Genomic DNA, 26,774 nt, shown 5'->3' with positions numbered 1-26,774 from the left:
TTGGAGTTCTTCAAAAAGAATGTGTGTGAATACACTTCAAAATATATTCCCATTGGCAACAAGTTTAAAAGACTAAAAATCAAACCTATTTGGCTTACGGCCAAAGTTAAAATAGCTTTAAATAATAAGAAAAGAGATTTTATTAAATATAAAAATAAAGGAAAGCTATCATCATTTAAACATTACAGGAAATATAACAGTATATGCAAAAAGGAAATAAAGGCCACAGAAATTGTAAACAAGCAACAGATTGCAAAAGCTAGCAGGATAAACCCTCAAAAATTCTTCAAACATATTAATAGTAAAAAGGTCCGGCCCGAGCATGTAGGCCCTTTGCAAAATAATCTAGAGTGGGTGACTGGGCACAAAGACAAGGCAAATTTATTAAATACCTTCTTCAGTTCTGTGTATACAAAGGAGCATGGGGGAGCTCTTGTCCATAATGGGCATGGCATTGACACTGCTCCAGATGATCCACATTGACTCACAACTGATACGATCCAGAAATATTTAGACAGAATAAAATAAATAAAGCACCTGGACCAGATGGCATACACCCATGGGTCCTTAAAGAATTGAGCTCTGTCATTTCAAAGCCATTGTTTCTAATTTTTAGGGACTCTTTAATGACTGGCATAGTACCACTGGATTGGTGTAAGGCCAATGTGGTGTCAATATTTAAAAAGGGGTCAAAATCTTTACCAAGTAATTATATACCTGTTAGTTTAATGTCTATAGTTAGGAAGATACTGGAGAGTTTAATAAAAGACCACATAGATGAGTTCTTGCTGTAAAAAAATATTTTAAGCAACAGACAGCATGGATTCATGAAAGACAGAAGTTGTCAAATAAATCTGATTTGTTTTTATAGGAGGTGAGCAAAACCTTGGACAGAGGGGTGGCTGTGGATGTGGTATACTTGGATTTTACAAAAGTTTTTGACACAGTTCCCCACACATGGCTAATGTGTAACGTAAAATCTACAGGCTTGGAAAAATCAGTATGTAATGGATAAAAGACTGTATTCAGAGAGTAGCAGTTAATGATTCATACTCTGAATGGTCTAGGGTTGTCAGTGGTGTACCCCAAGGTTCAGTGTTGGGACCATTACTTTTTAATATATTTATAAACGATATAGGGTCTGGGATCAAAAATACCATTTCAGTCTTTGCAGATGACATCAAGCTGTGCAGTGGAATAACGTCCTTGCAGGATGTCTCCAACTTACAAGCTGACCTCAATGCACTGGTTAATTTGCCAACTAGGTGCCAAATGAGGTTTAATGTTGATAAATGTAAGGTTATACACTTGGGCGCTAAGAATATGAATGCATCATACATACTAAGGGGAGTACAACTGAGGGAAACAATGGTGGAGAAGGATCTGGGAGTCCTGGTAGATCACAAGCTTAATAATGGCATGCAATGCCAAGCTGCGGTTTCAAAAGCGAGCAAAATCCTCTCTTATATTAAAAGAGGTATAGACTCCTGACAGAGATATCATTTTGCCCCTGTACAAATCATTAGTAACACCTCATCTAGAATATTCAGTTCAATTTTGGGCGCCAATTCACAAAAAACATTGGGGAACTGGAGAAATTGCAGAGAAGGGCAACCAAACTGATAAGAGGCATGGAGGACCTCAGCTATGAGGAAATATTAGAGGAACTGAATTTATTCTCTCCTGAGAAGAGGATATTAAGGGGGGATATGATCAACATGTATAAATACATCAGTGGTTCATATATTGAACTCGGTGTAGAGGTATTCACCTTGAGGTCATCACAGAGGACAAGGGGGCATGCCTGGATTCTTTCTTGGATACATGGAACATAACTGGTTACTAACATTTATAGGTAAAGTTGATCCAGGGAATATCCAATTGCCTCTCAGGGGATCAGAAATAATTTTTTTCCCCTGCAGGTGCAAATTGGATCATGCTTTGCTGGGCTTTTTTTTGCCTTCCTCTGGATCAACTATGGGTATAGGATTATAACTTTTTCTTTTTTGGCTGAACTGGATGGACTTTTGTCCTTTTTCACATACATGTACTTGATCTGGCACAGAGGAGCCGCCGCCCTGGAGTGTAACATGTTACTAAAGGTGCACTTTTCCTTTAAATGTATGTCAACAAATTTAGCGAATGACAAAACAATAAAATCATCAGCCACTCCATTAATTAAAATGACACTAACCTGCTGATATGTTATAGTACAGGTTACAAAGCAAGCATAATTTATCCAGCTAACAACAGTTTTTAGTGGCCAGCTAGGCACTGAAGTTTCTCTGCGTTTTAGAAGGACAGGATGTAATAAATTCCTTCCCTGTATTTTATGCAAAGAATCTGGGGCCTTTATACTTCTGAAAACTTGGTAGTTCCTATTTTTAATTGCTTTTAAAGTGTTGGGAAGAAAGATGCAATCTGAGCTGATTTTGGCAAGGCTTTCAAGTTCTGGAGGCAAGGTTCTCTGCTCATTCAAAAATATCTGTTTACATTATTCTAGCCAGTAATCATTTCTGATGAGCATGTCAAACTAAATTCAGGTCCTTTATGGTACTGGTTAGACCATTTATTATTAACTATATTAAGCTGTGGCATTTCCCAAGTGAACCACTGTCCATTGGATAGGTGAACCATTGTTCATTGTTGTGCCACAGCCCTATCTGAGATGCTAGTGCTTAGACTCTGCAGTTGCACCTCATTGCATTGCAGGTCCATGGCAGCAAAGCAAGCACGTATACTTTGGTGGTCAGAATCTTGAAATGAGAGGCCAAGTCTTAGCCTACTGTTAAAACAGTTTAAATTTTCTGATGGCTGTTCCCAGGGAACATATGTAGTTGGGGTACTTTGGGTTCAAATAATTTGGCTTGTGGCTTGGTAGCTTACTCTCCCATGAAGGCAGTAAAAGAATGACATTTAGCCACCAGTTTCTTCATAGCCAGAAAAGGCATGTTTGGACACTATATTATAAGGTGAGGGTAGAATTCATGCAAACTAACCTAGGGTGGCAGAAAATGCCACACAACATTAGCTCTAGCCAAAGGGTAAGTCCTGAAAGAAAGTGTTACTAAATCCCCAACAATAAAATTAGTTTGTATATGTAGTAAAGCATGCTTGTTAGACTAACTGTAGAACCTAAGGGGTTAATCCTCTACATTGTGTAAAATGGCTGTTTGATCCTGTCTTCTCTGGTCCTCCCCTTCTTTTGCTGCCCCCAATCCATCTGCCATAGTTAGAGCAACAGTGGCAAGTCTGCACATGCTCTGTTTGCTGAGTATTGCTAGAGAGGGTTTTTTGGGGGGAGGGTGCATGTGATCGGCATAGGACCAATCACCGCAGTCCAAACAGAGGGTCAGGAGTTATGCAGCCTCATAGGACAGTCAGAGGAGAATGAAAACTCCTCCTACAAGATTAACCAGTGCTCGGTCGGACACTAATAGAAGTCACAAGATTGCTACACATTGCTGATAAGAAAAGGTATTTAGCAGTTTGTTTACTAAAATAATTGCATTTCCATGTTCTGTGTACTGTGGAAGACTGGATATAGTGAATGCAGTGTCATGGGTTTAGTAACTCTTTAAAGTGATATTAAAACTTCATTTTGTAATAAAATAATAAACATGTTATACTTACCTGTTCTGTGCAACGGTTTTGTACACATCAGCCCTGATTCCCCTCTTCTGGGGAACCCAGCCAGTGCTCCTGGCTCCTCCTCTTCGGTGAGTACCCAATAGAAAGCCTTTCTATGGGAATATTCTTGCAGGCTGACTCCCAAGCTGCCCTGGCTGCATTTATTGACAAGACAGGGTCGCTCGGCCCTGCCCCCTACTCCCCCATCACAGATCGGGCTAAGAGGGGGAGAGGGGGGATTCTGTGACACAGACAGTTTAATTCATAGAATGCATTAAGAATAAAAAACTATTAAGCTTAAAAACACTTTAATTTTGCACTGCACAATGATGTGTGGGCATCCTTAACCCCTGTAAGGGGAGAGGACCCCCAAATGAATAAAAGGAATAACGGTGTGTATGTGCGCTGACATAGTAGGGAGCAAAGAGCAGCAAGATATTGCAGGTTTAGCCCTGGTCCTTCCCCTCAGCTGACATCACATCTGCCCCCCCATGTACGCTCCAAGCTGGACAGAGACACTATTGGGTTTCCACAGAGTGTCCTCGGCTCTGTGTACACAGCCTACAGGTGCACTGATTTGGCAGGTCCTATAGGACGGGGGTCAAGTGATGTTGCATTCTTGTTATGATGAGCGATACCACCTTCAATATTTTGCTTGTTTTTATTACCACTGCTTACTAAAGTTGTTTTTTACAATGCACTTAGATGGCATTTACATTCTCCTTTTTATAATCCCACTGCAGAGCTGGCTTAATCTGGGGACAACTGCCACCAATGCTCATCTTTTCTATGGACACTGTATGGACTGTTAGCTGTATTTGATTGATGATTCTCTACATGATGCCTTTACCCATTTGACATTTAATGCATGGGCTGTTAACCCTTACCTTGTGCCATAATAATCCATATCAAAGACATTGAGATTGATTTACTAAAACTGGAGAATGCAAAATCTGGTGCAGTTGTGCATGGTAACCAATCCGCTTCTAAATTCAGCTTGTTCAATTAAGATTTGGAAAAAAACTTGGAAGCTGATTGTTTTCTGTGCAAAGCTGCACCATACCTTGCACTCTCTAGTTTTAGTAAATCGACCTCATTAACTGCATTAAACTACACTAAAAAAATTGCACTAGAAAATTAGAAAAGTCCTAGAGACCCCATTGGCAGTTCACAGTTCTGTGGCTGGTTAGAAAAATGCACAGAAATTCCTGACAATATGGTTAAATCTATTAAAGCAATACATGTGGCCAGGGGCGTATTTACCACAAGGCAAACAAGGCACTTGCCTAGGGTGGCATTTTTCAGGGGGGCAGCACCTCCCTCCAGAAGAAGGGATGGAAGAAGGGACACGTGCGCCATGGGAACCAGGTGGGATCCAAGAGAGGCTGCGGGCTGCTTGATGGTGTATGTAGAGCCTGACTCTTGTTCCCGGGGATCTCCGGAGCTGTGAAGATGGGTGTCTTTCCCGGGGATGTCCGGAGCTGTGAAGATGGGTGTCTTTCTCTCTGTCGCTGGGGGGGTAGTGGAAGGTTCTCCCAGGTAGGGGGCAGGGGTGTTGTTGGTCAATGTCAGGCTCTCTCCATGGAAGGGGGAAGTGGGAGGGTGTTGGTCGTGTCCATGGGGGCAGATGATTTTGTGTTGCCTAGGGCAGCACAAAACCTAAATACACCACTGCATGCTTATGATGTACTGTATAGTGGAAGCAGTAGTTGTGGGAGAGCTGCAGTTTACTATTCAATCAGATCAGTTCCTCCTTGTGTGATTTACACATTCTAAAGCTGAAGCAAATGGAAAAAAAAATATAGGCCTTTCTTGGCCTATAATAAAATGCATATTTGTAAAGCAGTGAATGTAACATTCACCAAACATTTACTGGCATGAATAGTGTATTGTATATTAAACATATTTGTCAGGAAGATTCGCCTACAGTGAATGTTTGGAAAATGTCACATTCACAGCTTTATAAATATAACCCAAATACATTTGAATGTAAAAAATATATTTCAATTGTAATAGAACTGCAAGTTCATAGTAGCAACATTAAGATCAGTAGTACGTTTTCATACAAATCATTTGTCAGAAATGTACTTACAGCGTGTTGTAAATGTATCAGTCGTTTTTTCCCCTCCATAAAATGTGTTGTTGTAGTAAATCTAACAGGAGCCAATAGGAAATATATATTAATATATAATAATACAGCGAAAATATTCAAATAATATGGACAATGAAGATCCCACATGTATTAGAGAAAACAAAGAGAAGACAAATGAAAAAATTAATTAATGTAGGTCCTAGTTGTTACAAATAAAAGCAAGAATGACCATATGCGTTCAAGTGCTAGAACGAGTATTAAACACAAAAACTGTATGTTGTTACTGCTTGGCTCATAAGTTATTTGTTGAAGTGTTTAAAAACCCCAATTTTCTTTATGTACTTTATGTTTAATCTGTTTTATTTAATTTGCAAATAGGACAATATACATAGATACAAATCATAATGTTCCAGTGAAGTAAGAACATATCTATACCCGCATCTGTAGATAGTACCTTGTTTTTAAAAAAAACAGTGCCATCAAGCAAACTATCATTTGTATGAACGCTAATTGCATTCCATAATATATCAGAGTACAAACTTGGACTGTAAACACATAGGGCGTTATTTACTAAAACTGGAGAATGCAAAATCTGGTGCAGCTTGGCACAGAACCCAATCAGCTTCCGGGATTTATTGCCAAAAGCATAGCCTCCCTAGTGGTCCATATTTCTGTACTCTAAGCGGTACATTTTATTGCATGGAAATATGTAGTTTTTTTATTGTAGACCTGTAATTTTTAGGAATAACTCACTGCAATCTGTCCGAACAAGAGTCTAGTAAAGATCCTGAGTATGTTAAAATTTGAAACACAAAATCATAAATTATAATTTAATAAATAATCATAAAAAATAATAATATAATACATTTAATTCAATAATATAATCAAACCAAAAACACTGAAATTTGAAATAGAGCGCCAGTTCGCACATCACTGAGCAAAGTCGCAGAATCGTTTTCAGTGTCTGATGATGAATTTCCCCACAAATCATTATCACTCAATTCTGCAAGTGGTTCTGATTTACTATCGCTGTTCTCTAGCTGGTCTAAAACCGCTTTTGACCTAAAGGGATGATTTTTGGACGCCATGGACATTTCTCAGTTTCTACGCAGAGAGAATGGTAAAAATGCAGGCAGGGCACAGGACAAAATGTATGTGAAATGGTTTGATACAGTAATGTTTTACTATGTGATTTTAGTGAATTTAGTGAATGTCACTTTTAAAATTTTCAGATTTCCCGCCAGTTCCGTCCCCGTATGTCCTGACGTCGCAAGGAATGGAACCCGGAAGACAGATGCCGGCATCAGCCGGAGGACATTGCCAGGGACACTGCAGGGGGGGGAGGGCATCGCGGGAGCGAAGGACAAGGTAAGTTCAGAAGAGATCCCGGAGCAACGCTGCAGGGTATTCCCGAGTGTAGCTCGGGGTTACCGCTTGTGGTGCTGAAACTTTACCCCGAGTTATACTCGGGAATACCTTCAGGGAGGTTAATTGAACGAGCTGAAGTTAGAAGCTGTTTGGCTACCATGCACAGGTGCACCAGATTTTGAGTGCACCAGTTTTAGTCAATCTCCCCCATAGTATAAAAGTAGAAAACAAAACAAATACTTGCAGTAATAGAGCAAGGGCTCCATGGTGACATTGGATTGTCACAGAAAAAGAGCATATCTAAGGCTTAGTCTGGCAACATAGTAGAGGGGAGAGCATAGAGAAAACCAGTAAAAGAGGAGAGAGAGAGATCATAAGGGGAGAGAAGGGGTAAAACACCCAAAAATATAATAAAAGTGGGGAAGGTATTGACAGAGCTAACGGGAAGACAGCACCAGGATCCCTGAGCTGCTCACAAGGTTAAACCATGGATGAGAAAAAAAGTATTAGAATTAGAATACCGGAAATGGTTCCGGAGAGTGCAAATGAGGCTGTGGGAGTTAGATTTGTCATCATCCCAAGCTATCATATTTTCAAGATATTCAATCTGATTAATTTCAGAAGCCCCAAGTGGCTAATATGGGTGAGTCAGTTTGATGCCAACATCTTGCAATAACAGATCAAGCTGTGGTCAAGAAATTGATCTGTTTGTAGCAGCAGTACAGTAAGCAGTGGCTGGCACGGGTTCTGATATGTATCACCCGCTAGATCAGTGAATAGTTGCAAAATTTTGTCCCTAAAAAGGATTACGTACGGGCAAGTGTCCCATATATGAAGCATATTGGCAGGAGCCTGAAAACAGCACCTGCAAACTTCAGGGATGGTAGGATTGGTTTTATGAGGGTTGAGGACAGCGATACCACCTAGTGATTATGCAGTAATTACATTCTTGGGCAATTGAAGAAGCTGAAAGTTTGTAAGATAATGCTATGATTTTAGTCCACTCTAGATCATATGCCAGTACATTCAGTTCTGTTTCCATTTGGACAGAAGTAAAGGCAAGTTCAGATATGATTCCTGCAGTAGGATTTGGTATATCTGAGAGAGCAGGTCAGGTCAGGTCTGCAGGACTGGGAAAGCAATGATTCAAAATCCGTGACTGTTCTAGTGAGATAATCTGGGGAAGAGTACTGTCTTATGCAGGCCATACATGGGTCAAATTCCGAACAATTTTTCGTCCAAAAATTGAAACCGTTGTTCGCTTGGTAATCCGATGGTGCCATCAATGATTTAGAAAATCAGCCAAGCAAGTCATAAAGTTCACCCCATATAACAGGCGTAACTTCTGTTCCTTCCAGGGCATGGCTCATGCGCATATTCTTTTCGGAAAAACGATCGTACGATTTGACCATCATTGAGTGGAAAATCGGTAGTTTTTTGAGAATTCTCCAACATGCCCGATCACCGAAAAGGGGAGGAACCATGAAACTCGGCTGGTGCCATTGACTCACTAACAGAGCAAAAATCGGCAGATTTAATCTTAGGTGAAAAATCGGTCGAATTTCGACCCATGTATGGCCAGCATTAAGAAGTGTTGCAGCTGTGTATATTCCAGCTGAGCACTCCATGGGTTGTGCAATTTGGAAGGGTCCAGGAGAGAGGGAGGTGTCTACCACCAGATAGAGGATTATCACTCCTAAACCAGGAGAGAAATGTAGAGCTAACTGTAGTTGGGGCAAAAGAAGCATTACTGCATAATGGGGTCAGGGGGCTCAGCCTTGATGAGAGTAACCCCATACTCATGTATCGCTCCGAGATATGCAAGGTATCACTAGTGATATTTGACAAGAGATCTTACGAGGGCCAGTCCAAAGCAGTGTTTCTCAACCTTTTTTCAGTCAAGGCACCCTTTAAAATTATGGACAGTCCCGGTGCACCCTTTAAAATTATGGACAATCTTGAGGTACCCCTAGATTGTCCATAATTTTAAAAGGGCACCCCATTCTAAAATGTGAAAAACTATTCTAATAGTTTTATATAATGCAGCAACATCCACACTTGTAGGACACCCAACATTAGAGGGATATATTATTCCTAAGCAAATACACTTTTGCATACTGCTACTGACTAGTATTTCAGTTCTCTTCTCCCTCAGTTTTCTCCATCACAGAGCTAATGTGACCCCAGCACTGATGGAGAGGAGCAGGGGAGGGTCAAACTAGGATGCTGGGCAAGCAACCGACATCCTCCTTATCAACTGATGATGTAATTGGTTGTCAGGACACCGGCGGCTAGAAGGTGATAATAGTTCACAATGAAAACCTGTGGCTTTGTTGTAACTAAAAGGCAGACTTGTTCCACCCGCTGGCTTGTATACAAGTTTTGGGCAATTTTTAGACATTTTGCGAAGACACCCCTGAATAAACTTCAAGGCACCGCAAGGTGCCTAGGCACCCTGGTTGAGAAAGGCTGGTCCAGAGTAAGGAGGTAAGGTCAGAAGAAAGCAAGGCATCCTCAATGTGGGTCCACAGCTTGGATGTTCTACTATGATCCATTACTTTAAGTAGGGATGCTGCCTGAAAATAAGGTTATTTGAGGCAAGGAAACACCTCATCCCCCCAATAATAAGTAAGGGTAGAATAGACTAACTAATTCAGATTTTTTTTTTATTGTGCCATATGTATGAGGGAATACCCCAAATTTTATTTTTCAGTATATTTTGCATCATGCCACACTGTTTACAGTTTTCTGAAAGCCAAGTATGACAAAAAGGTTTTTTTGGGCATTTATCCAGTAAAATAAGCTAGCACAAAAAAATGTGTGCCCCACTTCTGGCTGCTACAGCATTTGTTACATATCTTACTTTCATTCAGGTCCTGTCTGTACAGGTCTTCTGTCTGTACCGAATATCCAGCGATGAGGCTTGTAGTTCCAGATGCAGTATACTCATATTCCTCAGAAGTGTCCACCCAGTCCCATTCCTCCTCTGAGTCACTCTCTGGGGATCACTCATCACAGTCTGCCTCCAGGGGCCCAAACTCTGCCTGCAGTGTGGATGAGGCCAGCTTTTGTAGGACACTTGCTGGTTCACACCAGCTACATAATCCTGACTGCAGGTGTACATTGCAGGTACTGGGTGCCAGGTCGCTGGGTGTCAGCTTCATCAGCAGCTCCCCACAGTGCTCACACTTGATCCAAGAGCTGACCAGGATGGTGGGCCTCCTGCTGCCAGGCCAGGGCAGATCAGACACAGTCTCCCAACACCCTCTATCAGACCAAGGATGAATCCTCCTTGATGCTCCAAACTCCTGAATCCACCAGATTCACCATCTGCATCTGCAGCCACAAAAACGTCAGGAAAACTTTTACACCACCTTCCATGTTGCTCTGCTCTCCCACTCTCTTCACGCTACATACTCTCAAAGTGAATACTGACAGCACAAATGAATAATAACAACAATAAAATAATATAAGGGACGGTATTATGACTTTATAGGGTTATGCCAACCAAAATTGGTATTTCAGTTTTCAGTAGATGCTGGAGTTAAATAGCCCAACAATGGTTTGGGGATAATATTGATAAGATTTCTGCACCTTGGTTCTCAGATGTACTGTATACACCTGCTGTGGCCATTGTGAGGGGTTTATACTCATCTTGTTGGACTTTTTATTTATTTTATATTATAAGGAGACTGCAAGTAAAGGAATAAACAAAGGAGGCTGTGAACACCCAAAACTCTCAGATGGACAGAAATGTTGTAAATTATGGAAAGATCTTGGTGTTGGAGTACCCAAGACATGTAAGAAGCAAGGACCTGATTTGTCCCAACTGATTCTGCCTATAACTAAAATATCACTTTTTGGCAAGCCCCTTTACCCATCTAATTTTCTTTACAAGTGTCTAAACATTCATATTATTATTATTATTATATATTTTATATAAAGCAACTTAAAGTGTTTTTATTTTGATTCACAGTATTATGCAGCTAGACATAACTAAGCATACAAAACTCTTAAAACAGACCTATACACACCTACACTCAGCAATACAACGTCTGTGAGCTCCTTCACCATCACCACCATCTGCTCGCTGGCTTATTTCAAGTTCATAATTTTCAGCCATGTTGATTAACTAGGCTGTAAGTCCTGCTCATGCATATATAACCAACAATTATCAGGATGATACACTGAGTACCAGTGTAAAAAATTTATAAGGAACTAGCACAAGTGTTCCTATTCGTTGAGCAGAATTTGGGGGTTAGGTAGGGGATGTGATCTGACAGGACCAGAAATTAGAAGGTCATGTTCCATTGCAACTCAAACTTACCTACTGCAGTGACCACTCTGGATGTTCTTCTCTCCTGATATAGTTGTTGTAGAAGGCACTGGTCTACATTTGAGTGTTCATACAACTGTACAACTGCGTAGTAGCGACATAATGCTAAAACTTTGCTTAAGCTACTGGCAGCATTTTGAGTTATTCCAAAGACTCTAATCTACCCCCAGAGTAGTCTAATTACAAAAAAATTGTGTTCAAATGGCTTAGCATTTGCACAGCCATCATGAATAATTGCTGTAATGTGTCTAATATGTTTATTTCCTATCATTGTTGGCTCAATCTAGTGGTCATAATGTGCTGTTTCCCTGACTGAGGTATTTCAGGAAAGAACCACTTTAAGGCCACTAGATGACGATCATAGGAAATATTTGAAAATTCTGGGGATTATTTGTGAAGACTTTTTAATTGTGAATAGACCACTTAGTGACAGTGCTAAAAGCTGCAAATAAGTTAGTGATGGTAGACTTCCGGTTCCAGGAGCTGATTGCTTATATATGTAGGGATCGCCAGAAGTTAAAGTAGATCAGCAGCACTGTCACTAAATGATGGGTCCAGGTTCTGCTTCGTATGCATTTGCAGTATAACCCCATAAAGTTCTATGGTGTCAGAACACATATCCCCTACTTTCATAGAAGTCTAAGGTGTTCTACTGCACAGGAAGTAGAAAATAGAGGATTTACCGGCCACATGTAAACATTAAACATTAATTAACTTGATGTCAGAACTGTGTGAGTTTACAGCTGTGGAGGAGAAGGATGGGTTAGATCAGCATAGTGGGAGCGGGGAAAGGGTGATGAAATGTTCAGAAAATGCTGTTTGAAAGTTTTCTTATCATTTAAGTTAAAATCAATCATAATTGTAGCACCCTTTAGTGTGCTACTACTGTAGTGTGGTGTAGGTAAATGTATTGTGTATGACTCATGATAACTGTGTGAGCCTTTGATTAAGGTTAGGTTACTGCAGGTCAAGCTGGATGGCTTAACAAATTGGAACTCTATCGCCTTCACCTGGCTCTGGAAGACCGTAGAACCTTCCAGAAGCCACTGGACAGAAGAGGTGGAGACCTAATCAGCATGTTTATGGTAGTCTAACCAATCCCAGGTTTGGAGGCCCTGGTAGAGTGGTGTACCAACCCATATATATGGGATAATCTGGCTGGCAAGGGAGTCGGGTGTAAGATGGAGTGTTGAGGAGACTGTCGGTGGCCTGGGAGGGGTCCCCTAAGTCTAGGGGGGGCTGGGCTCAGGTTGGCTCAGGAGGGTCCATTCAGCAGTACAGCATGAACAGGATCATGGCCTGGGAGCAGAGGGGGCAAGAAGGACAGAGTGAGTACATCATTACACCCAGTAATTTACAAGGGGGAGACTGCCATGTGTAGCAAGCTTTCAAAAAACAGCGCTGTGCTTAATCCTTTATCCTTGTTCTGGGAGATCTTCAGAGAAGCCAGGAGGGCTGGTAGTGTCTGCAGGCTGTGGAGCTAGGAGCAGTTCTGCAGGGGAGAGGAGACATCTCTGCATGTAGTTTGCAAGAAGTTAAGCTGATTTTCAGAGGGGCTGCGAGTCCCTAGCCCATAAGGAGCTGTTGCTACTGATCTGCATAGAATGATGGCTTTCAAGGAAAAGAACAGTTCAGGATCTGTTTCTGTAAATAGGAAGGAAATTGTTCCTGTGCATTGATTCAATCAAGTTGGGTATCCCATAACCCCTATTACTCTATCCCAGTTATTTCTCCTAATAAAATAACCAAAATCAAGCTCATGGACTGTTCAATGACTGTGGATGTACAGTTGTGTTCAAAATAATAGCAGTGTGTTGAAAAAAGTGAATAAAGCTCAAAATCCTTCTAATAGCTTTTATTTCCATACACACAAATGCATTGGGAACACTACACATTCTATTCCAAATCAAAACATGAAGAAAAATATATCAAATTTATGTTGTTCCCCTAAAAAAATTGAAGAAAAGTGAATATTAGACTGTTCAAAAACATAGCAGTGTTTGTATTCTTTACAAACTTAAACATTCACTATATAAACTGAAAAATGTTTGAAGATTTTGCTTTCCTTTGAATCACTTAATTAATATTTAGTTGTATAAGCACTGTTTCTGAGAACTGCTGTACATCTGTGTTGCATGGAGTCAACCAACTTCTGGCACCTGTGAACAGGTATTCCAGCCCAGGATGATTGGACTACATTCCACAGTTCTTCTCTATTTCTTGGTTTTGCCTCAGAAACTGCATTTTTGATGTCACCGCACAAGTTTTTTATATTGGATTAAGATCTGGGGATTGGGCTGGCCACTCCATAAGGTCAATCTTGTTGGTCTGGAACCAGGATGTTGCACGTTTACTGGTTTGTGTGGGGTCGTTGTCTTGTTGGAACACCCATTTCAAGGGCATTTCCTCTTCAGCATAAGGCAGCATAACCTCTTCAATATTCTGATGTATTCAAACTGATCCATGATCCCTGGCATGCGATAAATAGGCCCAACACCGTAGTATGAGAAACATCCCCATATCATGATGCTTGCGCAACCATGCTTCACTGTCTTCACAGTGTACTGTGGCTTGAATTCAGTGTTTGGGGGTCGTCTGACAAACTGTCTCCGGCCACTAGACCCAAAAAGAACAATCTTACTTTCATCGGTCCACAAAATGTTGCGCCATTTCTCTTTAGGCCAGTCAATGTGCTCTTTGGCAAATTGTAACCTCTTCAGCACATGTCTTTTTTTCAACAGTGGGACTTTGCGGGGGCTTCTTGCAGATAGCTTGGCTTCACATTCTAATTGTAACAGTACTCACAGGTAACTTTAGACCTTCTTTGATCTTCCTGGAGCTGATTGTTGGCTGAGTCCTTGCCATTTTGGCTATTCTTCTATCCATTCGAATGGTAGTTTTTCGCTTTCTTCCATGTCTTTCAGGTTTTGGTTGCCATTTTAAAGCATTTGCAATCATTTTAGCTGAGCAGCCTATCATTTTCTGCACTTCTTTATATCTTTTCCCCTCTCCAATCAACTTTTTAATCAAGGTATGCTGTTCTTCTGAACAATGTCTGGAACGACCCATTTTGCTCAGAATTTCAGAGAGAAATGCACTGTAACCAGCATGTACAACATTTGCTGCCTTCCTTCCTTAAATAAGGGCAATAATTGCCACCTGTTTTTCAAAGAATGAATGACCTCACTAATAGAACTCCACACTGCTATTATTTTGAACATGCCCCTTTCAATTAGTGATTCACTTACACAGAATCAGCAGCATGCATGTCATGACTGTTGGGTCTGTTGGATTTCTATTACTCTACTACACCTGCTAGTAAATTATTTGCCATGTAGAAATATCATTTCTACCAAAAACAGTGATTGATCAGGTTAGTGATGTCTGACTGCTATTATTTTGAACACAACTGTAAGTGTTGGCAATGCATGTTGCCAGGCTGTGCGGAGCTTAAGGGACCTAGAAACACAGCAGCCCTTACAAGGGTAGCACTACATAAGGCAATTGTATATATGTTATTCAATATATTTCATGACAATTCTTTTAACAATTACAGTGTCCAACTTATTAAACTCTGAACTGCTTTAAAACATACTTGCTAAGATCTCAGACATAATATAACAGCTCAGATTTAATAGGTTGTACATTTTTTTAAATATATGGAAGGCGCATACTGCCTGCCATTCTGAGAAATTTTCGCACTCAATGCATCATGTTGCCAGCAGAGTAGATAAAAGTATTAAAGCCCCCTTTACATCATGCCATTCCCATAATCCAAAAAAGAACATAAAAATGGACTAAGAGCTGATTCACATGTGTGTGGATTGAAGCTCAGGTTTCACAGCTAATTAACACAGTAGTTGTTCAGCAGTTCATCTCAGGTTTACATCAGGTTCAGGACAGGATTAGGTTAGGATTTTATCCTGTTCACACATATGCAGTTTAGAAATGGTTCCCATAGAAGTCAATAGCCTGTAATTCATACCTGAACCTGAAGGCACTGCTCAGAAATTGTACATGACTCTTTTTCAAACTGCACTGAATCCACACCACCAGTGCACCGGACATATGTGAACAGGCACCACAGGAAGAAATGTTATTTCACATGTCATGTGGATTGGATGCTGTTCAAATCTCATCCAATCCGCATATATGTGACCCAGCACTTATGACTCAAACCAATCCCAATCTTTATACTGATATCAATTTAAATCTAATGGTACAGTTGAACAAAATAGAGATCACTCCCTGACAGATATCCTTTTGAAAAAATAAATGTGAAAACAGATAACATATAACAAAAGGTACCTAGATGGACCCCAAGGGCCAATACTGCAGGTGAATGGATGAATATAAACAAAGTCCTTCCATGATTTGTTAAGTAGTCATGGAAGGACTTTCAGTTTATATGTATCCATTCACCTACAGTCTTGGCGCTTAGGGTCCATCTACACTGGATTGTGTCCGTTGATCGTTATATGATAAAGCCAATTTATTCTAATGATATTTATCTATATGTGCATTTGGAGACATAATGATATTTATTTATTTAAGGTACTTATATAGGGCTGTCAATTTTACGCAGCGCTTTACATATATACTGGGCATTCACATCAGTCCCTAACCCTCAAGGGGCGTACAATCTAAGGTCCCTAACTCACATTCATACATACACATATTAGGAACAATTTAGACAGGATCCAATTAACCTACCAGCATGTCTTTGGAGTGTGGAAGGAAACCGGAGCACCCAGAGGAAACCCACGCAAGCACAGGGAGTTCTTTTTAGAAAAAAAATAGACCTGCTCCTTTTTAATGCAGCACAGCACAGTGCAAGGCAAGTGTATTGTGGTGCTCCGCAGTGTGAGTTTGCTGGAACCTACTGTACCTGTGCATTTAGGTGCCATTCTAAATTAATGGCACCACAGTGTCTTGTGTTACACAATACTGCTGTGCAAAGGTCTGAACCTAAAGATTAACTATACTTTCATACAACCTAATCCTAATGATCCCCTTCCCCACACTAACTAACCCCCCCTCCCTCTTACACTATTACGCTTACCATAGATCTGTAGGTGATGCAGTTCAGGAGCCTAAACAGGTGGTGCTCAGTTGGAGAAGCCTCCTTGCAGGCTTACAAAGAGACAATTTTTGCATTCAGGCCTATGAAGAAGCTTGTTCACCTAGATCTCTTCATCCTGACATTGCATACCCCTGCCATCTAGTACCTTTCTGCCACCCAGCAACTCTGGGGTGCAAATTCTGCATGTTCCCAGGGGAAGGGAGAGGACGTGTGCGCTTTGGGGCTAAAAGGAATAGGAAAGCCAACTACTGAACCCGCCCACCACCTCCATTTTTGAAACCCTTCCAATATGGCAGCCAATTTCCAACATCCATATTTAAGCTATGAGAATGGCCGCTTTAGGCTGAAATGTGTTAGTAGTACTACATTCATGGAGCTTTACCTTGTACGCTAATAGACTTCTATTTTACCACAAGTACGGGTTGAGTGCTGGTTTCAATATCAGTTTGAACTGGCTATAGGAGCCTTCAGCTGTGACACTGACCTCCTTTGCTGCCTGAATGGGCTCCAGATTTAATCTTTATTTCTTTTACTTTTAAGGTAAGCATTTTATTTCAAATACAACACCAATATTTATCACTAGTTGTTCTCATAGTATTGTATACTTTATAATATTATTTTGAAGATGCAGTCTTTATATCAGGCTGAAGCTAAGGAGGAACTGAAGCTGCATTTCACTTTCTGTACTCTTGTTTTACAATAAAGATAGGATATTGATCAAGTTAGATATTGAACAAATAGTGGAAATAGGAAACATTAGCATTAACATAAAACAATTAATTGCAGATTAATATTCAACATATTTGCTTTTATTTCTTACCTCATATGTGTATGTTGTCAGATACTTAAGTCCAGATATATTGAATATACATTTTACTTCCTGATGCAGTTTGCCATCTAATAACAGGAAAAATTTGCCATCTTTCCCATGTTTTTTTTTGGGGGGGTCGCATAATATTTTGATCTCGTTATTATGTTTTGAACTATAGTGTGCTTTAGCGTTTTCAACAACAGTTGGTACTGTTAAAAAACATCAAGAACAATAAAAAATTAGAAAATGTATAGGAATTGACCTAAAGCAGGAGTAATAAGTAGTGACAATACAAAGGGTTGGGTTTACTAAAGAGTGAAGATAAGAGACATGAATCTATATTCACTTCAGGCATAAAATGATGTGTAGGAGAAATTAAAATACAAAAAACTTCCCTAGAATGTAATTGGATGTTTGAAGTAAGAACTTTTACGGTTCCTGAAATCCTCCCCATTCACACTTTATCAAATTGGACACATTTAATACTTTTTATGAACGTGCAAACACAATAGAAAAATGCAGATATGTAAATTAAAATGTTTGGCTAAACTGACCAGAAGAATTTTCAAATTCAAGCGGGTCACACATTCGGGAGAGATAAGTATCTGAATGTAATATTCTGAAGCCATGCAACTCCTTTACAAGCAAATTATATTTTAGAAACAATTTTGAAGGGACACCCAGGCAATGTAATTAGGAATTAACAAAGGGGAAGGGGAAAATCACAGCAGCTCACTTACATCAGACATCAATGCCATAGATCCACCACTCTGCCCACTAGTTCCCAGTTTGTTTTGGCGCTGCTTGTTGCATGGCATACTCAACTACTCACTGCATGTTTGCCATCTGCTGCCTGCTGTCCCCTCTTGGTGATGCTTTGTTGGACATCAAGATTTTATTTTGTAAGTATGCTTTCTTTTTAATAAAATCGTGTTTATGTGGCTTAACTAACCCCAGTGCCCTATCTGTGCTCTTTCCTTTATATTGTGTGGAAATCCATGCTAGATCTGTCTTAGTAGCTGTTGGAGCCTTTAACACTTTCACTGCCAGAGCTGTTTTTTTGCTTTTTTTTGCACACCTGTTTAAAAAATCATTTTAGGCCTGAAGATTACAAAACAACCCCCAAACATTATATATTTTCTGAAAGCAGACACACTAGAAAATAAAATAGTGGTAGTTCCAATTTTTTATGTCATACGATATTATTGCAAAGATCTAGGAAATGCAAAATTTTAGTAAAAATCACACTAAAGTGGATTTTAGGGCAAATAAACACAAAAAATTACCCAAATGTTTGGTAAAATATAAAAGACGAGGTTGTGTAACCAACATGCCAGAACTTAAATTTGTGTGTGCCTATGAAATTGTGTCAAACTTCAGTACCCTATATTTTCTATAGATCACCACTTCAAAAGCCCCTATAGTTCATCAGTTTAGTGTTACGGAGGAGGTCTGGTGCTAGAATTATTGCTCTCACTCCATCGTGCGTGATGATATGTAACATGTGTATCACAATCAACGTTTTCACGTGTATGTGTCCTGATGTGTGCGTATACGTTTGTATGTGCGTATATGTGGAGGTGGTGGGGGGCCTCAGCATTTTTTTGGGGGGGGATGTTATGTACTTGGGCGTAACTTTATTTTTTTTACAAAAAAAGAGAGTTTTTTTACTTAATTTTTTTTCATCACATAGGGGACACAAAGTCCCCTATGTGATTATTTTTTGGTGACAGGTTTGCTTTATTGAGACATGCAGGGTCTAAAAGAACCATTAGATGTCTTGCAATGCAAACAGCATTGAAATACATCTTTCCCCAGCTATTCTGGCTGGAAAAGCAACAGCCGCAGAGGCGGACTGACCATTTGAAAACTCGGGCACTGCCTGAGGGCCCGGGGTCAGTAGGGGGCCCCATGAGACACCCCTGGTACCTTTTTCATAGGCTTTTTTGAGTTTGGGCAAGGACACAGGGGCCCCATGATCCCCTATTGCCCGGGGGCCCCATGAGTTGTCAGTCCGCCCCTGAACAGCCGTGACCTGGAAGTGATGTCATGGATGTTACCATCCAGGTCACATAAAGAAAGGGAGAGGAGCAGACACTCATCTGCTCTCCTCTCCATCCACAGGCACCTGCCATGGCTCTCCCCGGGCCCACAGATGGGCAAGCGGAGCCCAGATACATGGTGCACCCCCGGGGGGGGCACTGTCACCAGGGGCTGTAGAAGCAATTGGCTGCAGCTGAGCCACCTGACTGCTTCCACCTGACAGGCAGGAGTCTGCCTGTCAGTTTTATACACAATCCCAGTGGCTGCAGCCACCAGATTGTGTATAAAACCACCCACTGTCAGGTCCATACTGTGTATGGACCTGGCAGCAAAAGAGTTAATCCCATCTCCCCCCTTGCATTTTTGGCAATGAACTTATGGACAAATTGAAGTGAGGAGCACTGAGTAAGTGTACATCTTGTGCAAAGTATTTAGCAATAAATGGAAATCTTCTTGGGACTCCTCTGCATCACACCATAGTGAAATACTATCCTCTCCCAGCACCCTTGCCAATACAGCAGTGTTCGGATATATGGTGTCTGCTATCCCCTGGAATCCAGGAAATCAATGAAAATCTTTTACGTAAAAGTTGTAGAGCAGTTTTAGATTTGGCAGAAAAGTTATATTTCTAATCTAAAGTCTTATTCAATTGACTGAATTTCTAACCCTCCTTACTCTTTCCAAAATTAAAAGAAACGGTTAGAAATTCAGTTTTACATGCTCTTGCGTGCACACTGAGGAGTCTTTGGTGTCAGCTATTAAATGTTGTATGTCCCAACAGAGGAGATGTCTCTTTTCTTCCTGTTTTGTGTGACACCTGTTAATTGAACATCTCCCCCATAGAGATATAGACACCAAAAAAAAACCTGACAGAGTCTAATCTAAATTTAACCGCATATAACTAGCTATCACTTGTCAGGAGATTGGCCTCATTTATGGAGCATATTCTCTGTCCAGTTTCCGTGCTAGTTTGTGTAATTGTGTCACATTGACTGCTGTCCTTCCAACATCTAGACTTTCCCTTCTTCAACATGAAATCCAGGTCTCAGTAGTATTCACAAATCAACGCAGCCACTGTTGCATTTGTTAGGGCCAGTAATCTTGTAACATCACCATGTTTTAAAAATGGCAATTCAATGATTTTATGAAAGATTCACACTTAAATAAAGCAGAAAAGCGGAAATTCACCCATAAAGGGGAAGTTCCACTTGTTTGCATCCTCCCCTCTTCCACTGCCAAATTTAGCATTTTTTTTTTTGAAGGGGGGGACCCGCTCCCACTTCCAAGTCAGACCACTGCCGTGATCTGTGAGGAAGTTCGACTTTCAGCCTTCTGGGACACACACGGGTCCCAGGAGACTGCGCAGACCAGCTCATGCATGCTCAGTAGGAAACCAGCTGTGAACCCGGAAAGCTTCACTGCCGGTTTCCTTTTCATAAGATGCAGATGCCTGCACCCAGAGCTGATTAAAGAAGCGGTTTGGGAAAGGACATTGCTGGATCCCTTGACTGGTAAGTGTCCATATATTAAAAGTCAGCAGCTACAGTATTTGTAGCTGCTGACTTTTAACTTTTTGGGGGGAGACTGGTGCCCCTCTTTAATTGCATTATACACTTGCAAATGTTTTTGTTGTTTTAACTTGGTATCAGTGTAGTTTTATTCCCTGTGCTGTTTGTTTGCCTTACCTTGACTTCCCCATATCCATGTATTTTTACACCTAGTTTGTCCCTATATGCTAAAGAGACAGGCAACTTCTTGTTTCAGGTGATGCAGCATGCTTCATGTTTCATCATTTCCTCTATGTTGCATCACAAATGTGATGAAATGCATCTCCACCTTCATTGCTCTGCCTACTTGTTAGATTTAATTACTATGCAGCTTTTACCTGCAGAACACTGGACTGAAAGGTTTAGGGACTGTGGGATATGTAGTTTCTTTACTTTCTTTCTTTAGTATCAGTTCTTAAACTATAGAGAGAGGTCGTCTAGTGCCCGTCATATGCCACATGTTTACTGTTGACACAGGAATGTGAAGATTTACTCTACATATATCTCACATAATCAAACTACACGATCAATACACATCTGAGAATGCTGTACTTCTGTGGTGACAATATGTAAAGAAAATTGTGAAAAATACACATTTTATTTAATTTCTTCATTTTTCATAAAAGTGTGACAAAAACTTCAAAACACTCAGCATGCCTCTTACTAAATACCTTGGGTGTCTACTTTCCAAAAAGGGGTTTGTTTGTTTGGGGGGGGGGGCGGTATTTTTACTGTCCTGCCATTTTAGGGCCTCAAGAACTGAGACAGGCCCTCAGTACATCAGGATTGGTAAATTTTCAAATATACAGTTGTGGCCAAAATTATTCAACCCCCAATGCTGTAAAGGGGTTTAGGGACTATAGTGTACATTTGGAATTGTATTCAGAATCAAATCCTACAAGGACGTTGTAACTACCCAAATGCAACTAAAATGACATCAATTGTTTATGTAATACAGTAGTAAATGGTTCTTATGTGGTTTCTTCATTGCCACAATTATTCAACCCCTTAAAGACTACCACTCTGAAGAACAGAGGTTCATACAGGTGCTTTCCATCAGGTATTGAAAACACCTGTGGATGTCACCGAGCAGCAATCAAGCATAATAAGCACCAATTAGGCAGCTTTAAAATGACTGTGATACTCAGCTCCTTCTAGACATTTACTGGTGTGGTTACAAACATGGTGAAGGCAAGAGAATGGTCCAGGAAGACAAGAGAAGAGGTGATTTCTCTTCACAGGAAGGGCAATGGCTATAAGAAGATTGCAAAGATGTTAAACATACCAAGAGACACCTTAGGAAGCATCATTCGCAAATTCAAGGCAAAGGGCACTGTTGAAACGCTACCTGGTCGTGGCAGAAAGAAGATGCTGACTTCGACTGCTGTGCGCTACCTGAAGCGTAGAGTGGAGAGAAGTCCCCGTGTGACTGCTGAGGAACTGAGAAAAGATTTGTCAGATGTGGGTACAGAAGTTTCAGCCCAGACAATAAGACGCACACTGCGTAATGAAGGCCTCCGTGCCAGAACTCCCAGGCGTACCCCCTTGCTGTCTCCAAAGAATAAGAAGAGTCGACTGCAGTATGCCAAAAGCCATGTGGACAAACCACAAAAGTTGTGGGATAGTGTTCTGTGGACTGATGAAACAAAATTAGAACTGTTTGGGCCCATGGATCAACGCTATGTTTGGAGGAGGAAGAACAAGGCCTATGATGAAAAGAACACCTTGCCTACTGTGAAGCATGGTGGAGGGTCAATCATGCTTTGGGGCTGTTTTGCTTCTGCAGGTACAGGGAAGCTTCAGCGTGTGCAAGGTACCATGAATTCTCTTCAGTACCAGGAGATATTGGATGGAAACGTGATGCAGTCCGTCACACACCTGAGGCTTGGGAGACGTTGGACCTTTCAACAGGACAATGATCCCAAGCATACCTCCAAGTCCACTAGAGCATGGTTGCAGAGGAAAGGCTGGAACATTTTGGAGTGGCCATCGCAGTCACCAGACTTAAATCCGATTGAGAACCTCTGGTGGGACTTAAAGAAAGCAGTTGCAGTGCGCAAGCCTAAGAATGTGACTGAACTGGAGGCCTTTGCCCATGAAGAATGGGCGAAGATACCCGTAGATCGCTGCAAGACACTTGTGTCAAGCTATGCTTCACGTTTAAAAGCTGTTATAACTGTAAAAGGATGCTGTACTAAGTACTAAGATTGAATGTCACTTGGGGGTTGAATAAAACTGATAATGCTGTGAGCACAGAAAAGACATTTGTGGTTATTTCATTATAACTGTTATGTTATATTTGTCTGACCTACAAGTGCCTCTTTAATGTAAATGTAAGCAAGATGACTGAATGATCAAAAGCAATGTCAAACTGGCCAAAACACTCAATTTCAGTGGGGGTTGAATAATTTTGGCCACAACTGTATATACACCATAGTTTGTAGACTCTATAACTTTCACACAGACTAAATATTATATACCGATTGGGGTTATTTTCATCAAATAAATGTAGCAAAATACATGTTGGCCTAAATGTATGAAGAAAGATTATTTATTTACAAAATTTTTATAACAAAAAGTAAGAAAAACTTTTTTTTTCAAAATGTTTGGTATTTTTTTATTTATATAACAAAATATAAAAGCCAAGTGATGGTTAAATATCACCAAAAGAATGGCTAAAGTGGGCACAAACCTTTAAGACTGGAATTTTGGGGGCCTGGGACAGTAGTATTATGACAAATCTTTTCATCAGAAACTATTGGTGCATTCGGCCCTCAAGTGGCGTATGAAGAATGTGGGGTTGTGGCTGAATTTAATTTTGCCGCAAAAGCCTTTTGTTAATAGGCAATCCACCTCCTTGGCTCCTGTGGCGGCTTACAGGAAGGGCTATTGCTTTGCTTTTAAAGAATCCCAGTGTATGTGGAATCTGCCATGTAAATATCGGTACAAGCGTTCCTTTTGTGCAAGTCCCCACCCTGTGCTTAAATGTCATAAGAAGGTGTGTGGGCCTTCCTTGTTACAGTGTGATATTTTTCCAAAAAGCCTGCACACAGGTGAGGCTGGAAAACATGTATGGCTGGATTGGTATCCAGAAAGGGAGAGAGCACAATTTCTGCATAATGGGTTTATTTTTGGTTTTCCTTTGCCTACATTTTCTGGTGAGGATTGTGTTGTAGTGGTTAATTTGAAATCTGTGCTCCAATATCCACAGATAGTCCACAAGAAAATAGATAAGGAGATTGCTGAGGGCTGTGTGGTGGGCCCTTTTCCTAGTCCAATGTTCCAGAATTTTGGTATTTCACCTTTGGGAGTGGTACAAAAGAAGAAACCTAACTCCTTCCCTATGATATACCACCTTTCTTTTCCCAAGGACCTTTCTTTGAATGATGAGATTGACAATTCTTTATGTCCTATGTGATTTTTGGACACTGTGGTGAAAAATCGAGCCTTCGGTCCAGGTGCTTTGTTGGCCAGAACATATATCAAATCTGCCTTCATGCTTTTGCCCATCTCTCCATTGGCCTTCAATTTCATGGGTTTTTATTTTGATGGTGGTTTTTATTTTGATAAAAGCCTTCCCATGGGCTGTTCTTTGTCTTGTGCTTATTTTGATATGTTTTCAAATTTTCTCCATTGAGTACTTTACAATTTATTGTTCATTGATCCCCCAGATTCTGTGCTGTGTGCTCATCTGCTTCAGCTATTTTGTGTGATCATGGATCACTTCAGGGTTCCTTTAGTGGAGGAGAAGACCTGCATACCATCCACTTTTTTGGAATTCCTCAGTATTCTTATTGATACGGCTGCAATGGAATTCCGGTTGCCCCAGGTGAAGTTGGAGAGGCTCCAGTCTTTTATTTTTCTTTTTCACCAGAAAAATGTTTTGTTGAAGGAAATTATTCCAGTTGGACAAATTTTTCCCAGTCATTTGTATCTTTCAACATCTGACTATAAACCCACCTTTGCTCATTTACGCTTTACTAAAGACTTGAAAGAGGACCTGTGGCAAACTTCTTAGGCATGTATAATGGTAGGTCCTTTTTTCAGGCAGATTATGTTTCAGCACAGGATTTTCTGTTGTCTACGGACACGGCTGCTTTCTGGGGCATTGCTGAGAAATGGCAGTCACTGTCACAAGATAGCCTGCAGTTTCGTTTGTGTTCTTAACTTCTTGCTGCAGTCCTGTTCCTGATCCCTTCTCATGTGTTTGTCTTTGCTCATCTATGGGCGTTGTCTGCTGTCCTCTGGGTTTTATTTCCTTCCCTTCCATTACTTCCTGTCCAACCTCCTTGTTTGCCTGTCTATATAAGATGTGTTCAGACTAGGTCACTTTGCCTGAGTAACTTTCTAGTTGTTGGAGCTCTCGTGTGTTTCTGCTGTCTGAATCTTATATTGACTACTCATGCTTCGTTCTCTGACCTTGCTTGTTTTCCACCTGTCCTGACATCGGCTTGCCTATCGGATTCCATTGTCTTCTCCAGTTATACTCTGCTCCTGTGAGCGGTCCCCTTCACCTCAGCTGGGTGTACCTGGGGGCCACGATCTGGTCCCAGCTTGTTGCAATTCCATCCCCACCATCAGGGGCTCTGGTGAACACGCAGGCTGGAGCTTAGACTCCACACCCTGGGGAACCCCAAGTTGAGGATCAACAAGAGCTCACTACCACAGGTGCTGAGGGACATGGCCAGAGTCTTGGTTTCAGAAGAAAGCCACTAGGAATATTGTGTTGCTGTAACTTTTTCTGGTGAAGGTGGCCCTGAAGTTTTGGGGTGCACAATTTGCCGACAAGCCGATCTTGATAATTACTGATAATAATGGTCTGATATTTGCAGTGAATTGCTAGTCCTATAAATCGGTGTTTGTTATCCAGTTGCTGTGGCACTTAGTCTTTGTTTGAAAATTAACATCTGGATTAAGGCACGGTATATCCCTGGTTTTTCTAATACTCTTGTGGACACATTGGCCCTCATGTACTAAGAATTGAGTCTACCAGCAGACGCTGAACATTCAGGCAGACTCAATTCAATCAATTAAGACCTTTCAGTGTTCAGAAAGGTGCCCAGCAAGCTAATTAGAAAGAGTCTACTTTCTAGACACTATCCTGTTCATAAATACGAAACCACATTGGGCGTATTTCTAGAAGCAATGCCAGATATGGTCTCTATGTGGCGCACAAGCGCGGGCTTTGTCCCTTTGGCGTTTATCTGTCTGCATATGAGAATACTTATAATTTAAAATAAAAAGCACACCTATATTATAATTTTTTATTTTTTTTTGTTGTTGTTTCTCCAAAAATGATCTGCCAACTAATGCATTTCCTAGTGAATGTTACAAAGTCATACATCCTATTTTCAAATGTCAAACATTTTCAAACTTATATCTCAAATAATTAGAATGTTTAGTTCTAATTTCCCAATATAATTATACATCTTCATTCTTTTTAGTCATGTATTATTATTATTGTTATTATACAGGATTCATATAGCGCCAACAGTTTGCTCAGCGCTTTACAATATAATGGGAAACAATACAGAAACAATACAGTTCAATACAAGAGGGATAGGAGGGCCCTGCTCCGTGGAGCTTACAATCTAGGAGGGAGGGGCTAGCGGTACAAAAGGTAGTAAATGTGGGGGATGGACTGGTTGGAAGAGTAACTATTCCACATTCCAGGTCGAACTGTCTGTTACAGTGGATTAGCAGTTAGCACTCAGGGCTTGCAGCACGTGGGTCATGGGTTCTAATCCCAGTCATGGTCGCTCCTGTCTGGAGTTTGTATGCTTTCTCTGTGCGGGTGTTTTTCTGCCAACACTCCAAAGACATGCTGTTAGGTTAATTGGGCCTAGTGTATGTCTGAGTTTCTG

The 26,774-nt window shown here is 40.7% G+C and overlaps 1 protein-coding gene across 6 annotated transcripts in view; it reads right to left on the bottom strand.

Moving 5' to 3' along the window:
• Positions 1 to 26,774, bottom strand: part of PTPRC (protein tyrosine phosphatase receptor type C) — a 247,863-nt gene that overhangs the window by 56,811 nt on the left and 164,278 nt on the right. For all 6 annotated transcript variants that reach the window (XM_089688681.1, XM_089688682.1, XM_089688683.1 and 3 more), the window contains 2 exons: positions 17,330 to 17,529; positions 5,723 to 5,783 (listed from right to left, as the gene is read on the bottom strand). In XM_089688681.1, coding sequence (XP_089544807.1) covers positions 5,723 to 5,783; positions 17,330 to 17,529 — 261 coding nt within the window. The remainder of the gene's footprint in view (positions 1 to 5,722; positions 5,784 to 17,329; positions 17,530 to 26,774) is intronic.

The sequence above is a fragment of the Staurois parvus genome, unplaced genomic scaffold, assembly GCF_062004578.1.
Source record: "Staurois parvus isolate SC_StPar_1 unplaced genomic scaffold, SC_StPar_1.0 ptg000450l, whole genome shotgun sequence".
In the NCBI taxonomy this organism is placed as follows: Eukaryota; Metazoa; Chordata; class Amphibia; order Anura; family Ranidae; genus Staurois; species Staurois parvus.
Note: the sequence above shows the minus strand (reverse complement) of the source record. Positions and strands in the feature narration are given on the sequence as shown.